This window comes from Halyomorpha halys, unplaced genomic scaffold, assembly GCF_000696795.3.
Source record: "Halyomorpha halys isolate HHAL.00 unplaced genomic scaffold, Hhal_1.1 Scaffold214.1, whole genome shotgun sequence".
NCBI lineage: Eukaryota > Metazoa > Arthropoda > Insecta > Hemiptera > Pentatomidae > Halyomorpha > Halyomorpha halys.
This window is the reverse complement of record NW_027110944.1, coordinates 162,524-178,524: the sequence shown is the minus strand read 5'-3', so window position 1 is coordinate 178,524 and position 16,001 is coordinate 162,524. Positions and strand designations below refer to the sequence as shown.

Below are 16,001 nucleotides of genomic sequence, written 5' to 3'. Positions count from 1 at the left end.
TTTTTAGCCTAAACTTTTTTACTAACAATGAACCTGTAATTTACTCCTGTATTAATAATATTTACTAACTTATTTCTGATCCTCTTGACGTCTGATAGGCTCTTACCTTAGTTATTTATATTATATAATTGTCGGACATTGTACACCCCATAGCCTCTCTTTAAAACACCTGATAGCAGACCTCAGGAAATTTTGTTAGAAAAATATTGTATGTTTATTAAATGAATGCAAATTAAAAATTATTTCCTCTCTCCCATTGTCAGAATGAGCCATTTGTATTGAGAGGAGTGGGGATGGCAGTTTAGCATGCCACTTAATAATGGAAATAATTTTAAAGTAAATGTAAAAAAAAAATTTAAATTAGGTTAACAAAAAATGGTAATATACATAATAGAGGGGGAGAAGAGATATTTACAAAATTATAAAACAAAAAAAACTCATAGATAGAAAAACAAAAAAGAAATAAAGTATAAAATAATGGGAGACAATACGTGTAAGTGATTAAGAAAGACAATATACCAAATGAGTGGGGATACAGAGAAATGTAAATTATAATAGAAAATTAATAATAAAGTAATTAATATAAGTACACTTAAGAAGGTAACACATGAATATAAATTAAAAGATAAGATACCTGAATATAAATGAAACAGGAAGGGTAGTAAATATAAAAATAATTAAATAAGTGGTGAGAATTTAGAGAAACAAGAATAAAAGATATAACAAGAAAGTGGGCTTCTGAAATGCAGAACAAAGTGAAAAGAAGTATTATGAGGGTTTTATTATGTTCAAAATATGTCGATATGTAAGGGAGATGCTGTCTTTATCAACTTTATGATTGACGGAATTCTCAGTTAAATTTATGTAAATGGACTCTGAGATGAGACGTTTTGTGTGGTTGGGGACAGTGGCAAGAATGGAAGGATTGTCAAAATTAAAAGTATGATTCAGGTTTAATGCGTGTTCTGATAATTTAGATGCAAGTGGATTCTAGGAGTTGATGGAAGTTGTGTGTTGGGATATGCGGTTCTTAAGTTGGTTTTTAGTTTCGCCGATATAGAAGGAATTGCAACATGGGGTTGAACAGGGTATTCGGTAAACTACATTGGAACAGTGTAAGAAAGGAATAGGGAATAGTTTCCTTTATATCACACCTACTTTGTCTTTTCAAGAAGGTTATGGTATGGACATGGAGTATCAAATTGTGATATTTTGACATCTGTAACTGTGGCAGTATGGTATTTTTTTACTGATTAAATTTTGTCATTATATTTGTTAATTTCAGTATTAATCCTTGATCTTCAATCCTAAACTAGCATCATGTTAGTGTTAGTGGCAACTTGTTGCAACAAGTGGTGATGCCAAACTGAAACTATAATTTTACATAAACTTATTTAAGCATATACATTTTATTTTTATACTTTTATTATTGTTATTACTTTTTTAATTAATTTATATTAATTCACTCAATTGAATTGACAGAGGCTTGCACGACGGCTTGTTCGGTAAAATGTTCGGTATTCATTCAGTGATGGACTAATAAATGCTGTAGATGTGGATGTTGTCTAAGTTAGAGTTTTTGGTTTATGTTAAAAAAATAAAAAAATATTACAAATCACTGCTTAGCTTGAATATTGGCGCATCTAACAAAAAAAAAATTATCTTTTTATTTTGTGTTTGAGGTAATCTATGGCTTATTGTTAATTTGTAATAGTTCTAATAGATTTAGGATAGTTTTCAGGATAATTTCAGTAAAGAAATTAACAACAGCCTATGGTACTTATTTTCTTTGGAACATGTCCAATTCTAAACAAAAACAAAACTTTTTTTTATAAGATGAACCCACTATTTAAATGAATCAGTGATATATTGTACATAAAAGTGTCTGTTAATATTTAGATTAAAAAATGTTTTTTTATTTATGCAAATAGAAAGATAGACATTTAACATTATTGTACTTTGCAATCCCTCATCTCTGTCTAAATTTATTCAATTTAAAAAAATTCTTTTGCTTTCTTGAAAAGAATGTTGCTTTTTCACGCTACATCTGACAACCATTCATTAAAATCAGATCAGAAATAAATTGTTTAAACATTAGAATTAAACAAATTAAAAGCTTAAGGGTATTTTTAAGGAAATAGAAGAACTGATTTTTATATATTTTCAGAAATATATTGTTTTGATTAATAAAGACTATATGAGTTTTCTGATCCACTAAAAACTAGTCTCATGTATGCTGTGAATGTCGATGGCCTTTTCACCCCCAGAGACATCACTAGTAAAACTTATCTATCAAAATAAATCCGAAGTGGATTCATTTCATTCCACAAACTTCGAAGGAGGCAGTGAGTGAATACACACATTAGTGGATGATATAATTTTACTATAGCAACGCTACCTATGAGTGAGCGGAAAAACTAACACCTTTATTGCTTCCTGCCAGAACCAACACCTTCATAGCTTCCACCAGAGAACACCACCCATGCTTGTTCAAAAACGTTATTATATTCACTTTTTGATTGAAAGTAATATCATATTTTTAATCATCAACCATGCTAGTATTATCTTAATTGTAAATATATTATTTTAGTAAATAAACGTTAACAAAAAAATATACTAAATCATAGTAAAGTAATTTCTTGCAGGCCATGTCTCTCACTGGCCTTTGTATTCTTTTCAGAATCATTACCCCCAGAGCTACTGGTTTAATGGTACCCTCTTGGGACAAAGCTCTTAAAGGCACACAGATTCAGTATATTCTTGCAACTTTTTTTTTTTTATGATCTGATGTGTTTTATTTCACACTGGTTACTGGTGGTCACCTCTTTCCTACACATTTAATCCTATCGTAAGGACCTGTAGCTAGTACCTAGTACCTAGGACTTGCATTCCTTTTCGTAACTGCAGAATCATTCCCTGCAGAGCGAAATTTCTATCCTTCAAGGACTTACGGTTCGCACTCGTAAGACTCATCCTGTCCATAACCTACCTAACCTGTTTCAGCACATATTGTCAAGGCTTTCTGGGATAGAGTACCTTACAGTTTAATTTGAAGTCAGGCTATCTAGCACAACCGCCCTGACACTACTATTGTTTTTATACTGAAAACTGAATTGTTTTTTCACTTGTAGCGACCCTGCTACTATTTACTGGATACTGCTATAGCTGTTTTGAGTCACCTGGCACAATCTAATTGTCGACATGTTAAACACTATGATCATCATACCAACACAGCTTTTTTAAATATGTGCTATTCCTTTTAAATAATTTAATTGTACAAATGTAATAAAAATTTCATTTGTTAAAATACTCTTAAATGTAGTATTTGAATTAATAAGGATTACAATAGAATCTTCAAATCCACTAAAAGCTAACGTCTAGCATGTAGCATCTCTCTATGGCTTTTAATAGCCCAGAGAAAATAATTTGCGCTACTTGATAAACCAAAGTGTGAGTACCCCCTTAAAGAATTTTTCCTCTTTAGGAGGTAGCGAATAACACTATTCATAGTGAATCAGTATATTCTAGCGCTATTTTTGGAAGTATATATTGGAATTTTATTTTAATCACCTTCCTATACCTTTCCATCCCTTCCCGATCGCTAGCTTGTTCCTTAGGAGTGGAATTTTCATCCTGCAAGGACCTACAGCTAGTTCCAGTAAGATTTGGCATCCCCTTCACGACTGTAGTATAGTTCCCTATGGGGTGAAGTTTCTCTCCTGCGAGGATTTACTGCTAGTTCCGGTAAAATTCATCCTGTTAATTCATCTCCTAACGAGCTACCGAACCTAAATGAACTCTCATTGTCGAGGTCTTCTGCTATAGAGTACATCCCATATTCAATTGGAGTCAGAACTAGCTAATTATGCACAACCATCTCGACACACTATTTTTTCTTTGGGTTTTTCCTCTATCCTTAACACTTCTGACCGTAACTGAGGGAGATTACCCCTTGGGATTCTCTGACCTTCCACATCTTAAAGTGGAGTTAGAATTAATTCATTATACACAACAACCTCGACATGATAAGCGCGTCGTGAATAAAACAATCTCAAAGAAACTCAACGGGATATCCTCTTCGTGAAGAGGCCCGACGTGATATACAGTAGTCATCTCATATTTGATCTCATGCAGTAGTCAGAAAGCCCGACTTGATCACACAACATTTACTGCGACAACTAAGCAAGGAAAAAAAAAAAAAAAAAAAAAGGAGACAGGAAAAATAGAACAAATTACGAAGGACACTTTAAATAACTTGATAATTGATTTAAAACCCTACTTCCCAAGACAATTGAAGAGATTAGGTGGTGCATGTGTTATGTTACAAACATAATCCTCAATTTTTAACTTCTGAATATTTTCACAATTTAAGATTTTGAACAGATCACCAGCTTGGATTCCGAACATCCCACTCCACTATCCAGCAATGCCATCGTGTGGTTGATGTAGTCTCGTCTTTATTGGAGCGCGGAATGTACTGCTCAAGAGTTTTTCTTGATGTAGAACAGGCTTTTGATCGAGTCTGGCACCCAGGACTGCTATACAAGATGCGTAAATTCCTATCCGCTACATTTTATCTCATTATCCGTTCTTATCTCTCAGACAGGTTATTTCAAGTAAATCACAACAGCGCTTATTCATCCCTGTTTCCCCAGTTTGCTGGTGTACCTCAGGGTAGTATCCTTGGTCCAATCCTTTATACAGTTTTTACAGTTGACATCCTAACACTATTCTCACCACGTATGCCGATGACACATGCCTATTGTCAGTGAATAATGATCCTCACATTGTATCCCAAGCCCTCCAATCCCACATCACCACCCTTGAAGAATGGTGCAAAAACTGGTGGATTAAAATAAATTCCAATAAATCCCAGCAAATCACATTTACCCTTCATCGTAAACCTTCGTCTTTCCCCACAGTATCTTTTAATAATACCCCACTCATTCCTGTTGAACAGATCCGTTACTTAGGACTAAATCTGGACAAACGACTGACATGGAATTCTCATACAAGACTGAAAGACAGGTAACTGCTCGTCGATTCCGACTATTACAACATTTACTAGACAAACGGTCCAAACTTCCAATCCATTACAAAAGACTGATCTACATGACTATTATAAGGCCTATCTGGACAAACGGAGTTGAGCTATGGGGCTCCACTAAACCATCGAATTCCTCATGAATCCAATCCTTATAGTCTAAAATCCTTCGTAAAATCCTTAATTCTCCTTACTTTGTCGGAAAATCAAATCATCCATCTGGACCTCAATGTCCCATATATTGCCGATTTGGCCAGAACCAGATATTAATCCTTCCATGATAAACTTCTCAACCACCCAAACCAGCTCCTTTCTAACCTAGCTTCTCCTTCATTACCTAATAATCCTCCTAGGCGTCTGAAAAGAAGATGGCCTTGAGATCTTCTCCTTTAGAAATGTTTTTGGAGTTCTATCAGTGGGTAGATTCTCCACATGTTTATATCATGTCATAATATCACTTACAACAAATTTACTTGATGTGTATATGTGTGTACAGTTGAAAATAACAATAAATAAATTGTTAAAAAAAAAAAAAAAAAAAGATTTTGAAAAATTAAGCAGGGTTATTTGTAGGATGTAGTATATAAATTACTTTTCAAAGCAGAAATCTATTTTTTCTCAAAAATATCAAGTACCATCTTCATCTACTAAAGTATTCAATCACTTCTTAAATGATAACGTGTGTTCAATTATTGATCTAATTACTAATTTTTATCGATTTATTAAATCTCTACTGAATGAAAGTGTTAATTAAAAATCAAAAATAAATTTGCGATGTTACCAATGAGCAAATTTCCCAAGTATCAATAGAGGCCTCTGATCAGTTTTCGTGTGACCGATTTAACATTTTCAAAAATAAAACGCTTAAAATAATAAATACTTATACGTCTGTACCGTTGTCAAAATATGCGAGGGTAAGTCAATATGTATCCGCAATTCAGTTATATTTTTGTTTATGTTGGGAGCACTTGGTTGGTCGTTTTGCGTTGATGGCGTATGCTTTGTTTATTTGTTGTTATGTCTATGCAAGATTTGCACGAAAGAAGAGTAACGTTCAGTGATCCGTTTGTTGTGGTCGGTAGGCGTATCAGGGGCCGAAATTCATTGAAGCCCATCAGTGCAGTACGGGAACAGTGTTTTGCCTCAACGGAGTGTGGATTGAAAAAATCATAACAATACAACAGTACCAGGTCCAGTACTAGAACATTATGAGGAAAGGGACACAACAATAAACAGCGAGATGCTTACTGCCAAGCTAAAGCCTGCAGTTCGAAGCAAACGGCGAGGACTGCTGCCGAAAGGTATTGCGTTGTTGCACGACAATCCCCGTCCGCATACTGCTAAAACGCTCCAGAAACACAATTTTGAAGTACTGGCTCATCCTCCATATAGTCCCGATCTTGCCCCTTCTGACTATCACTTGTTAGGTCCACTCAATGAGGCATTAAGGGATCGTCGATTTGCCTCGGACTAAGCAATGAAAGAAACGGTGCATTCCTGGCTCGCAGCTCAACCGAAAACTTTCTTTTATGAGGCCATCATGAAGCTTGTACAACAATGGACCAAGTGCGTTGAAAAGCAAGAGGACTATGTCGAAAAATGATGTACTTGTAAGTTTCCTATTTGATTACAATAAAATTTTATAACTATATTGCGGATAATAATTGAATTACCCTCGTATGTGTATTGTGTTTCCTTACTTTTGGTTGAAAACACACATTTATACAATGAAAAATGCATGTGTTGTTAAAAGACAAGACTTTATAGTGCATTGAAGGGGAATTTACTTTGCGCAGCCGCAGAATGTTGCGGACATTTTTAACTTCACTATTTTTAAAACTCAGAAATGCGTGCCCCCTTGCCCCCTTCAGCTACACCACAAAATAATAGTAGTTATTAATAATAATTGCCTAGGGTGCACAATGATTGGCGGATGCTAAAATTTATCATCCAAAGTTTTCCACGGTTTGACTTTATTTGATTGAAACAAGATGATCCTGGGCTAATTTGATTCAAGGCTCATACTGAAAACAAAAATATCCATGATGGAGTGTTTGAATATACTTCTGCACTAATCACAATGATGACAAATTTGAACAAAAGAGGAAGTAAAACACATATGATATGATAAGTAAATACATTATAAACAACAATCTTTCTTATAAATAAATTAGATACAAGATTTATTTATGTTATTCTTCGAGCCCTCGTAAATATTTCATGCAATAATTTTAGCTGGCAGTTGTACTGAGAAATTCATATAAGCAAGTGGGGACTCAAATTAAAATAAATTACTGCTGGTAACGAAGTATTTCGGTCAGACACAAACATATAATCGTAAATAAATATGACTGACCGGACGTATTAACTTTAAATGCCCAGAGGTGCCAAGATACAGTGCACGCAAATGGGATTAACCCTAAATAACTGACAGACCTCCCGCGTATCTTTAAACCTGATAGTGCTCTTCAAATTTCCATACATAATAACACTAATCCAATAAAAATTTTAGTTAGAGACGCAAGGAAAGTGGGCAAAATGTTTCACACATAAAAAAAAAAAAATACTTTTCTTATTTAATGTCCATACGAATACTGACACATTCAGTTACACACTGAATCCTCACCCTGGGTACCAAAATATTTACACCAGGGCCTGTTCGTGCCTTATTCCAGATACTCAGAATGTATGATGAAAATGCGATTCCAAATTAGTGTGGATGCATACAAAAGTGGAATTGAAAAAAATATGATTTGGTAATGAAATGCGAGACCTGGGCTCTAACAGGTACCCTGGAAAGGAGAATCGAGAGATTTGAAAGGAAAGTCCTCCTTACAACAGGAGCTATCTGGTATCAGAACCTTAATACATGGAGGAGAAGAACTAACAATGAACTGCTCGCAGAGAGTGGTCAGTCAATATCTCATGAAATGAAAGCATGGAGGTTAAGATGGGTGGGGGGGAGGGGGGAGGTATGTGGCTCGAAGCAATCCATCAGGACCCCTCTACACAACAATGAATGCCAGTATAGTTGACTGGAGACCACGTGGGAGGCCAAAAACCAGATGGATAGACAGAATCAACCGAGATGGGAATGAGCTGTATGCAGCAAATTAGAAAGCAGTAACCCAAGACAGTATAAGGCAGGTTCATCTACAAGGTCTGTAGAGCCAATCGAAAAAATTAAAAATTTGGCAAAGTGGACCACGAAACTATGTTTGGAGAGAGTATTATCATAAAAAAACAAGGGAAAAAAGAAAAAAAATCTGATCACTCGACAGAATTATAAATTTAAATCCGAGATAACGACTGACATGAAATCCTCATACAAGACTAAAAAGACAAGAAACTGCTCGTAGATTCCGACTATTACAACATTTACTAGACAGACGGCCTAAATTGCCTATCCATTGCAAAGGACTGATCTACATGACTATTATAAGGCCAATATAGACATACGGAGTTGAGCTTTGGGGCTCCACTAAACCTCCAATTCCTCCCGAATCAAATCCTTCGTAAACTCCTTAATGCTCCTTACTTTGTCACAAATCAAGTCATCCCTTAGGACCTCAATGTCCCGATTTGGCCAGAACCAGATACCATTCCTTCCATGATAAACTTCCCAACCACCTAAATCCACTTGTTTCTAACCTGGCTTCTCCTTCATTGCCGAATAACCCTTCTAGGCGTCTGAAAATAACATAGGTCGAGATCTTCTCTTCTAGAAATGTTATAGATCTAGAGATGTTATTCAATCAATGGGTACATTCTCTACATGTTTGTATCATGTCACTATGTCACCTACAGCAAATTTACTTGTATATATTTTTAAACAGTTGTAAATAGCAATAAATAAATTATTTTAAAAAAATTCGAGATGATTAATTCTAAAACGTCAGAATTGCATAAAGTGATCTTTAAAAAAAAGGTACACACGTTTAAATGAGAATTCCTTTGCTTTTTCCACCCGAGCCTCAGGGTGTAAAAATCACAACGCTTAAACTAATTATATTTTGCAAATATCTGATCATATTTTCCTCCTTTTGTAAACTTTTTTATTTATGTTTTTTCTTTTTATGACGTAAAAAGAGTTCCGTTGCTAACAACAGTGGAATTATTTTCATAAATATTATACCTATTTATTAATACTTTATGTATCAGTTCAATTGTATTAGTAACAGAATCGATGATGGGAGAAGGTGGGGATGAAAGACAGCTGTTTTTCGTTGGTGACGTTTACCGGCGTGGATCAATACGCCAGCTGGGCTTCGCACCGCTACTCTGGAAATGGAAAATGATAAACTGTTTTATGAAGAAAGGATATCAAAGAAGAATGTCACTCAAATCTCTTTTACAGGTACGTCTATCGCTTTTTAATTTGTCCATATCGCATCGGTTACATTTGTTTGATAAAATCACGTAGAAATACGCTTTGTTTACATGCCCTATCAACAATGTTGATAAGGCATGTAACTACAGGTTTCGTTTTATGACAATAAGAGTATGATTAATGGATTGTAAAGTATGATTTTTTCACGATTTCCTTTTCTTTCTTTTTTTTTTTTTTGTTTTGGTTATTTTAGACAAGTAAATGTTCGGAATGATAAATAATATAAAAATAATTATACAGATCTTTAAAGGTATTGTTTATAGAAAGGTTTAAATTTTAATTGATTTTATGATTAGACACAGTTTCAGAATTTAGAATACTCTTTTTTACGGGCTTAAGAAAGTTTGATGAATGTTAGTATTTATTAAAATTAATTAGTAAGATTCTATTCGAGTAATTCTATGAACTGGATTTCCTTAGGAAAATTTATTGTTAAATATAATAATATATTTATTTATTTAAAAAAATAATTAATCACCTTATAAGCAAGTGTTGCAAATAAATTAACGAAATAAGTTCAGAAATGTTTTATTATTTTAAACCACTGACTTTTTGATTGTTTACAAAGGTTAATTTTTAATAATTACCACACAAACATTTTATAACTGTTTTTATCCATTTATAAAATGCAAGTTATGATATGAATGGTTGAAGATAAATTGTAGAAATCAACTAATAAATAGAATTTATATGAATGTATTTATATATACTCACACACATTTCTATATATTTCTATTTTAGCTATCTAGACTTAAGAAATGATTGACATGTTTTAGACTTAAGTCGTGTAACGTTTAGTAAGTTTAAGTTATAGCAGATCAATTAATTATAGGATTACATGATTTATTTTTGAATAATATAATTATTATGATAATCATCATCACCGAATGAACTGTTTTAAACTGCAGCCAGTAATATTTTTTATTGAGCAAATTAAAAACTGAATATCCAAGAATTCTAGATCTGATTTTTTTGATCTGGGACCTATATGTCAGGAGTCAGATGATAATGTTTATACTATCATAAGTATTCCATCATATTAACATTGACAAACAATTTCTGTTAATAGACAAGATATTAAAAAAAATGAAATTAGTATTTATGTGTTTTGCATTTTTTTTTAAAGTGTTTTTATGATACAAATAATTGTGAAATATGTTCAGTTAGGAAAAATATTCATATCATCCAATGTCTTATAGTTTCCTGTTCTTTCCCACAAATAACCTGTACGTCATAAATTATATTTGTAAATATAGAGGGGTAAAGAAACAGAACACCACAGAAGGTAATTAAAGGTAACTAGTACTTACGTTATAGGCCAAGACATAAGTAGGAGGATAACTATGAGTCTATAAATATAAGATGAGTCGTAGTCAGTTAATCAAGAATTGGACTGAGTTTTGTTAAGGAGAAAATGCAGAGTACCTGAAGTAAAATGTGGACTACTTTTACTTCAAGGGGCGTCTCTTCGAATCTATAGGTTTATAACTAAAATTATTATTATCTACAATATGTAGTGATATAAATTTAAATTATTATTATTAATAGTTAAGATATCATTGACCGAATATATAACATTAGAAAGGTTGGTTGGGGCTTGCGGTCAAGGGGGGAAAAAAATTTCAGTAAGTGTAAACTTATTTTTAATTTCTGCCAACGTTTCGGGCAAAGCTGCCCGTCATTTGTCAACCTAGAAGAAAAAAAATGAATAAATATGAAAATGAGAACTTAAATCAATTAGACTGATATATAAAGATATATCACAATCATTATTATGTAAGAAACTATTTATGCATATGAAAAATAAAAACTAATTATGAGAAATTAATGAAACAATGAGAGAAATATAATATATTACATATACTAATATAAAAAACAAATTAATAAAAAATATAGAAGTTATGAAAACCAAAATTATAAATAGTACAAGTTAATATAATGTCAATCTAAACTTTCATTATGGTGCATAGTTCAGTTAAAACATAATCGTAGGCTTTCTGGATTTTTTTATTCTCTTCCTGTTATTCTCTTTTAAAAAACAGTTTTCATCTTTTATTGCTGGATTATTATTGCTTATTCAGAAAGTACAAAGTTAATCATAATCATATAGCTCTTCAAATTATATCTTTGATTAAGAACACCAGTTGTTAGTTTTAATTATTAACCGCTTTCTTAGAAAAAATTTCGGAAAACGTGACTGCGAATAGTTTCGCACTAGAAATTAGGGATACTTTCAGTACAAGAGCCCAAGAGGAGAAAAAAGGCAGTTATTTCACACCAATTTTTGATTACTTAATTGAAAACTAGCTATAATTACTGGTCAAAATTTATGAGTCTGCCAAGTATAGGTACGGGGAATAAAAAATGGCGGTTGTTTCAAAACGTTAAAAATAATTTTTTTTTTTTTAGAGCTCTATATCTTTACAACTACCAACAACAATAGAAAATCTAAGGGGGCATCATTTATAGTAGAGCAAATTTTTAAAATGCAAGCTCTAATAGAGCTATTTACGTTCAATAGTTCTCGAGAAATATCTTTTTAAAAAGTAACATTTCATAAAAATGTTGTATGGAACGTACTGAAAGATCAGTAGTTAGTGAATTTATTTTTAAAAATCTATATCTCAAAAACCATTTGACGCACAGATGTCTATTAGCACTCAAATTAAAGCTAGTTTTATGAGCTATAAAGTAGTTAATGACGTTTATTTTCGTAGGTGTAGTAGTTTCAATGATATTTTCTAAAATAAATTGATTTATAGTTGTTCGGACAAATTTTCATTTGCCTTTTTTATATTCATTTGTGAATATCATAAAAACTACTACCCCTACGAAGATAGATGTCATAAACTACTTTATAGTAAGTTTAATTTCCTTTATTTTGAGTGTTGGCAGACATATGCACGTCTTATGGATCTAGAGATATATTTTTTAAAAAATTCCAACATTTTGTACGAACAACTAGAAATTAACATTTTGTGAGTTTATTCTGTCAAATATCATAAAAACTAATACTCCTACAAAGATAAACATAATTAACTATTTTGTAGTAAATTTAACTAGCTCTAATTTGAGCGCTGGCAGACATCAGTACGTCCAATGGTTTCTGAAATAAAGTTTTTCATAAATCAAACTTATTGTCTGAACCACTATAAATCAATTTATTTTAGAAAATATCATGAAAACTACTATTTCTACGAAGGTAAAGGTCATAAACTACTACATAGTACAATTATTTAGCTTGACACCACTAGAAAAGTGGTGTATAGCCTACATACCTTTCGAAAAAAATCAAATATATAGACATAAAAAATAACACTGTTTTGAGGTCTATATATTTTGTTTTGGGGCTTGTTATTTTAATACTCATAGGAAGCTGAGAGAAGAATTTCTCACTGTTTTAAGTGAGTAATAAAAATTCAAAAAAATTTGGTACAGATTAACCAACTTTGAAGGTGTTTGCTCTACATATAATTTTTTTTTTAAATATACATTTAAATATTTTATAGTATGGATTATTTTACAAAGTTTTAAGATAAAAAGGAAAAAAAGTTTCGAAATTACTTATAGTTATTGTACATTTTGGTCCAGATTATGAATTTTCTTTTTACAATAATTATACTTAATTATATTGAAATATAATTAATAATTAGAGTATAAATCTTGAATTATTCATTAAAGCATACTATTAAAGTTAAGCTCAAAAAGTTTAACCATTTAATATAAGTATATGATTTTTACATTAGATTACGGCTACTCACTGATGAAAACTGGATTAGAATTTCAACATAATACACCCATAGATGATGTAGCTTTTAATTCACTCCCACTTAAAGATTAATTGGACAACCATGGGTCTAATTATTTGTCTAGTTGAAGTCATTTAAACAAAAATGCATATTACGCAGATATAAAAAAAAAAGAAAGAAAAATGAAATAGAATCGAATAGGACAGAAATAAAATATGATACTAACCTAAAAACTGATTAGGAACTCTTAAAAGTAAAGGGGGAAAAAAATTTGAGAAAAATAAATCAATAACCACATTATATAGTTACAATAAAAATAAACATATAAGTATCATAGGAGGAATTCTTATAATAAAAGTGAAAAAAAAATAGTTAAAAATAATGAGTTAATTATTATTAATGCACATGTTTGGAAATATACATACTTGCATATGCACTATACGTACTCATAAATATGAAATACCCGCGAGTACAAAGAAGATGAATTTTGAATATTATTGCAATTATCATAGCATTAATTATAATATCATTTCCTTCTAATTAAAATTTTAAATAATATTGGTTAGAGATCGTCTGTTTGGGACATATGAAAGTAGTGTAAAAGGAGGGATTTAAATGAAAATGGTAAAAATCATGAAAAGTATTAGAGGGATAATGATGATTTTACTATAAAATAGTTAATAATGTTTATCTTTTTAGGAGTATTAGTTTTTATGATATTTGACAGAATAAACTCACAAAATGTTAATTTCTAGTTGTTTGTATAAAATGTTGGATTTTTGAAAAAATATATCTCTAGATCCATAAGACGCACATATGTCTGCCATCACTCAAAATAAAGGAAATTTAACTTATTATATAGTAGTTTATGACACTTATCTTCGTAGGGATAGTAGTTTTTATGATATTTACACATGAATATAAATTTGGCAAATGCAAATTTGTCCGAACAACTATAAATCAATTTATTTTAGCAAATTTCTTGAAAACTACTACTCCTACGAAAATTAACGTAATAAACTACTTTATAGCTCATTAAACCAGTTTTAATTTGAGAGCTAATAGATATCTGTGTGTCTAATGGTTTTTGAGATATAGATTTTTCAAAATAAATTCACTAACTACCGATCTTTCAATACCTCCCATACAACATTTTTATAAAATGTTTCTTCTTAAAAGGCTATATCTCTAAAACTATTATACGTAAATAGCTCTATTAGGGCTCATATTTTAGCAAATTTACTCTATTTTAAATGACATTCTCTTAGGTTTTCTTATGTTGTGACTACTTTTTAAGATATAGAGATCCGAATGAAAAATTAATTTTTTTATCGTTTTGAAACAGCCGCCATTTTTTATTCCCCCTACCTATACATGGCAGACTCATCAATTTTGACTAGTAATTATACATAGTTTTCATTAAAGTAATCAAAGATTGGGGTGAGATAACTGGTTTTTTCTCCTCTTGGGCTCTTGTACAAAACGCTTCGGGGTACCGAGAACCAGTTTTTAAAAACAGTTCAGAATTCATTTCAATCTGCCATCTTGTACAATCGAAAGGCCACTGTATATTGCACAGCCACACATTGGACTAAATGAACGATCTTATAGAACAAAATTATTGGGTAATATTAAGAGTTAGTAATTATGTCTAGAGTTTTAGCTCAAAAAAGCGCCTTAATTTGGAAATCACACTCTTAGAATCAATTTTTTTAGTAAAATACAAAGATTGCATTGAAATTATTTATTTCGTTATCTACTAGGAAAAACTTTTTTTTTAATTTTTATCAATCTAAAATTTACTTTAAATTAATAAATATCAAACTGGTCAATAAATGAAAGTTAAACAACTAACTCTATTTAAAATTATTTACTCCTCAATTTAAAAAAAAAAAAAAAAAGTTTATAATGATAAATTTGTAAATCCACTTGTGAAAAAAATTGTTTTCAAAATAATTTCGAATTTATTATAAATTAATAATAACAAAACTGACAAATAAATGAAATTGATTCCAATGTCATTCATATTTACAATACTTAATTCCACGGAGCAACTGCTGTCAAATTCAACCTTAGATGAAAAACACATGATGTCACCACTTATACATTCTATGGTATCTACCGTTCTTGAGTTAATGATGTATTATGTTACGGACATTTTAACACTTCTGATTTGATCTCCTAATCTCGCAATTTGTGGCTCCTAATCTACGGATTGTGTTTAGGGCTCAAATTTACTGGCACAAATTACAGAAACTAACAGATTTTCCTTGCCTGCATTTGCAGGTATGATCAAGAAGTTTAACAAATACTTCCAATGGTATCTTCTTCAATCGTATCTCCACTTACTAATTAGCGTACTGACTCTATCAAATTAATCAGCTTACGTGTATATTATTGTAAGAATAATTTCACATATTCTTTGGAATGGCAAGAGTATCTTTTAGCTTTTTCCAGACCATGAATAAGATAATTAGCTTCTAGAATTCTTTTTCTCAGTAAAAACAGTGTGTTGGTTAATTTTTCTTTCACCTCGTTGCTGTAAAATGGGGTGACGGAATATCTCAGAGCAAACCATTAGTATATCCTTTACTGGAAAAACGTATATAATATAATTATAATTTATATAAATATAATTCTGAATTTATTTTGATTCTGTACAACTTTAAAAAATATGTATTGTATTTTCCCTTTTTTCATTTTTTTTGTTGTTTTTTTTGCGGCATTTATTAAATGGTTCTCTATGCTACAAGCCAGGTTGATGTTCAAAATTCAAATTCATGTTTTACTATCCCAAAGTTAATTTTGATATATATAT

At 31.4% G+C, this 16,001-nt stretch overlaps 1 protein-coding gene across 2 annotated transcripts in view; it reads left to right on the top strand.

The window, feature by feature from the left end:
* Positions 1 to 9,259: 9,259 nt before the first annotated feature.
* LOC106679687 (beta-1,4-glucuronyltransferase 1) overlaps positions 9,260 to 16,001 on the top strand; it is a 28,492-nt gene continuing 21,750 nt past the window's right edge. The window contains exon 1 of one of the 2 annotated variants that reach the window (XM_014418982.3): positions 9,260 to 9,401. In XM_014418982.3, the coding sequence (XP_014274468.1) occupies positions 9,339 to 9,401 (63 nt within the window). In that variant the 5' untranslated portion in view covers positions 9,260 to 9,338. The remainder of the gene's footprint in view (positions 9,402 to 16,001) is intronic. The other variant, XM_014418983.3, reaches the window with a different exon arrangement.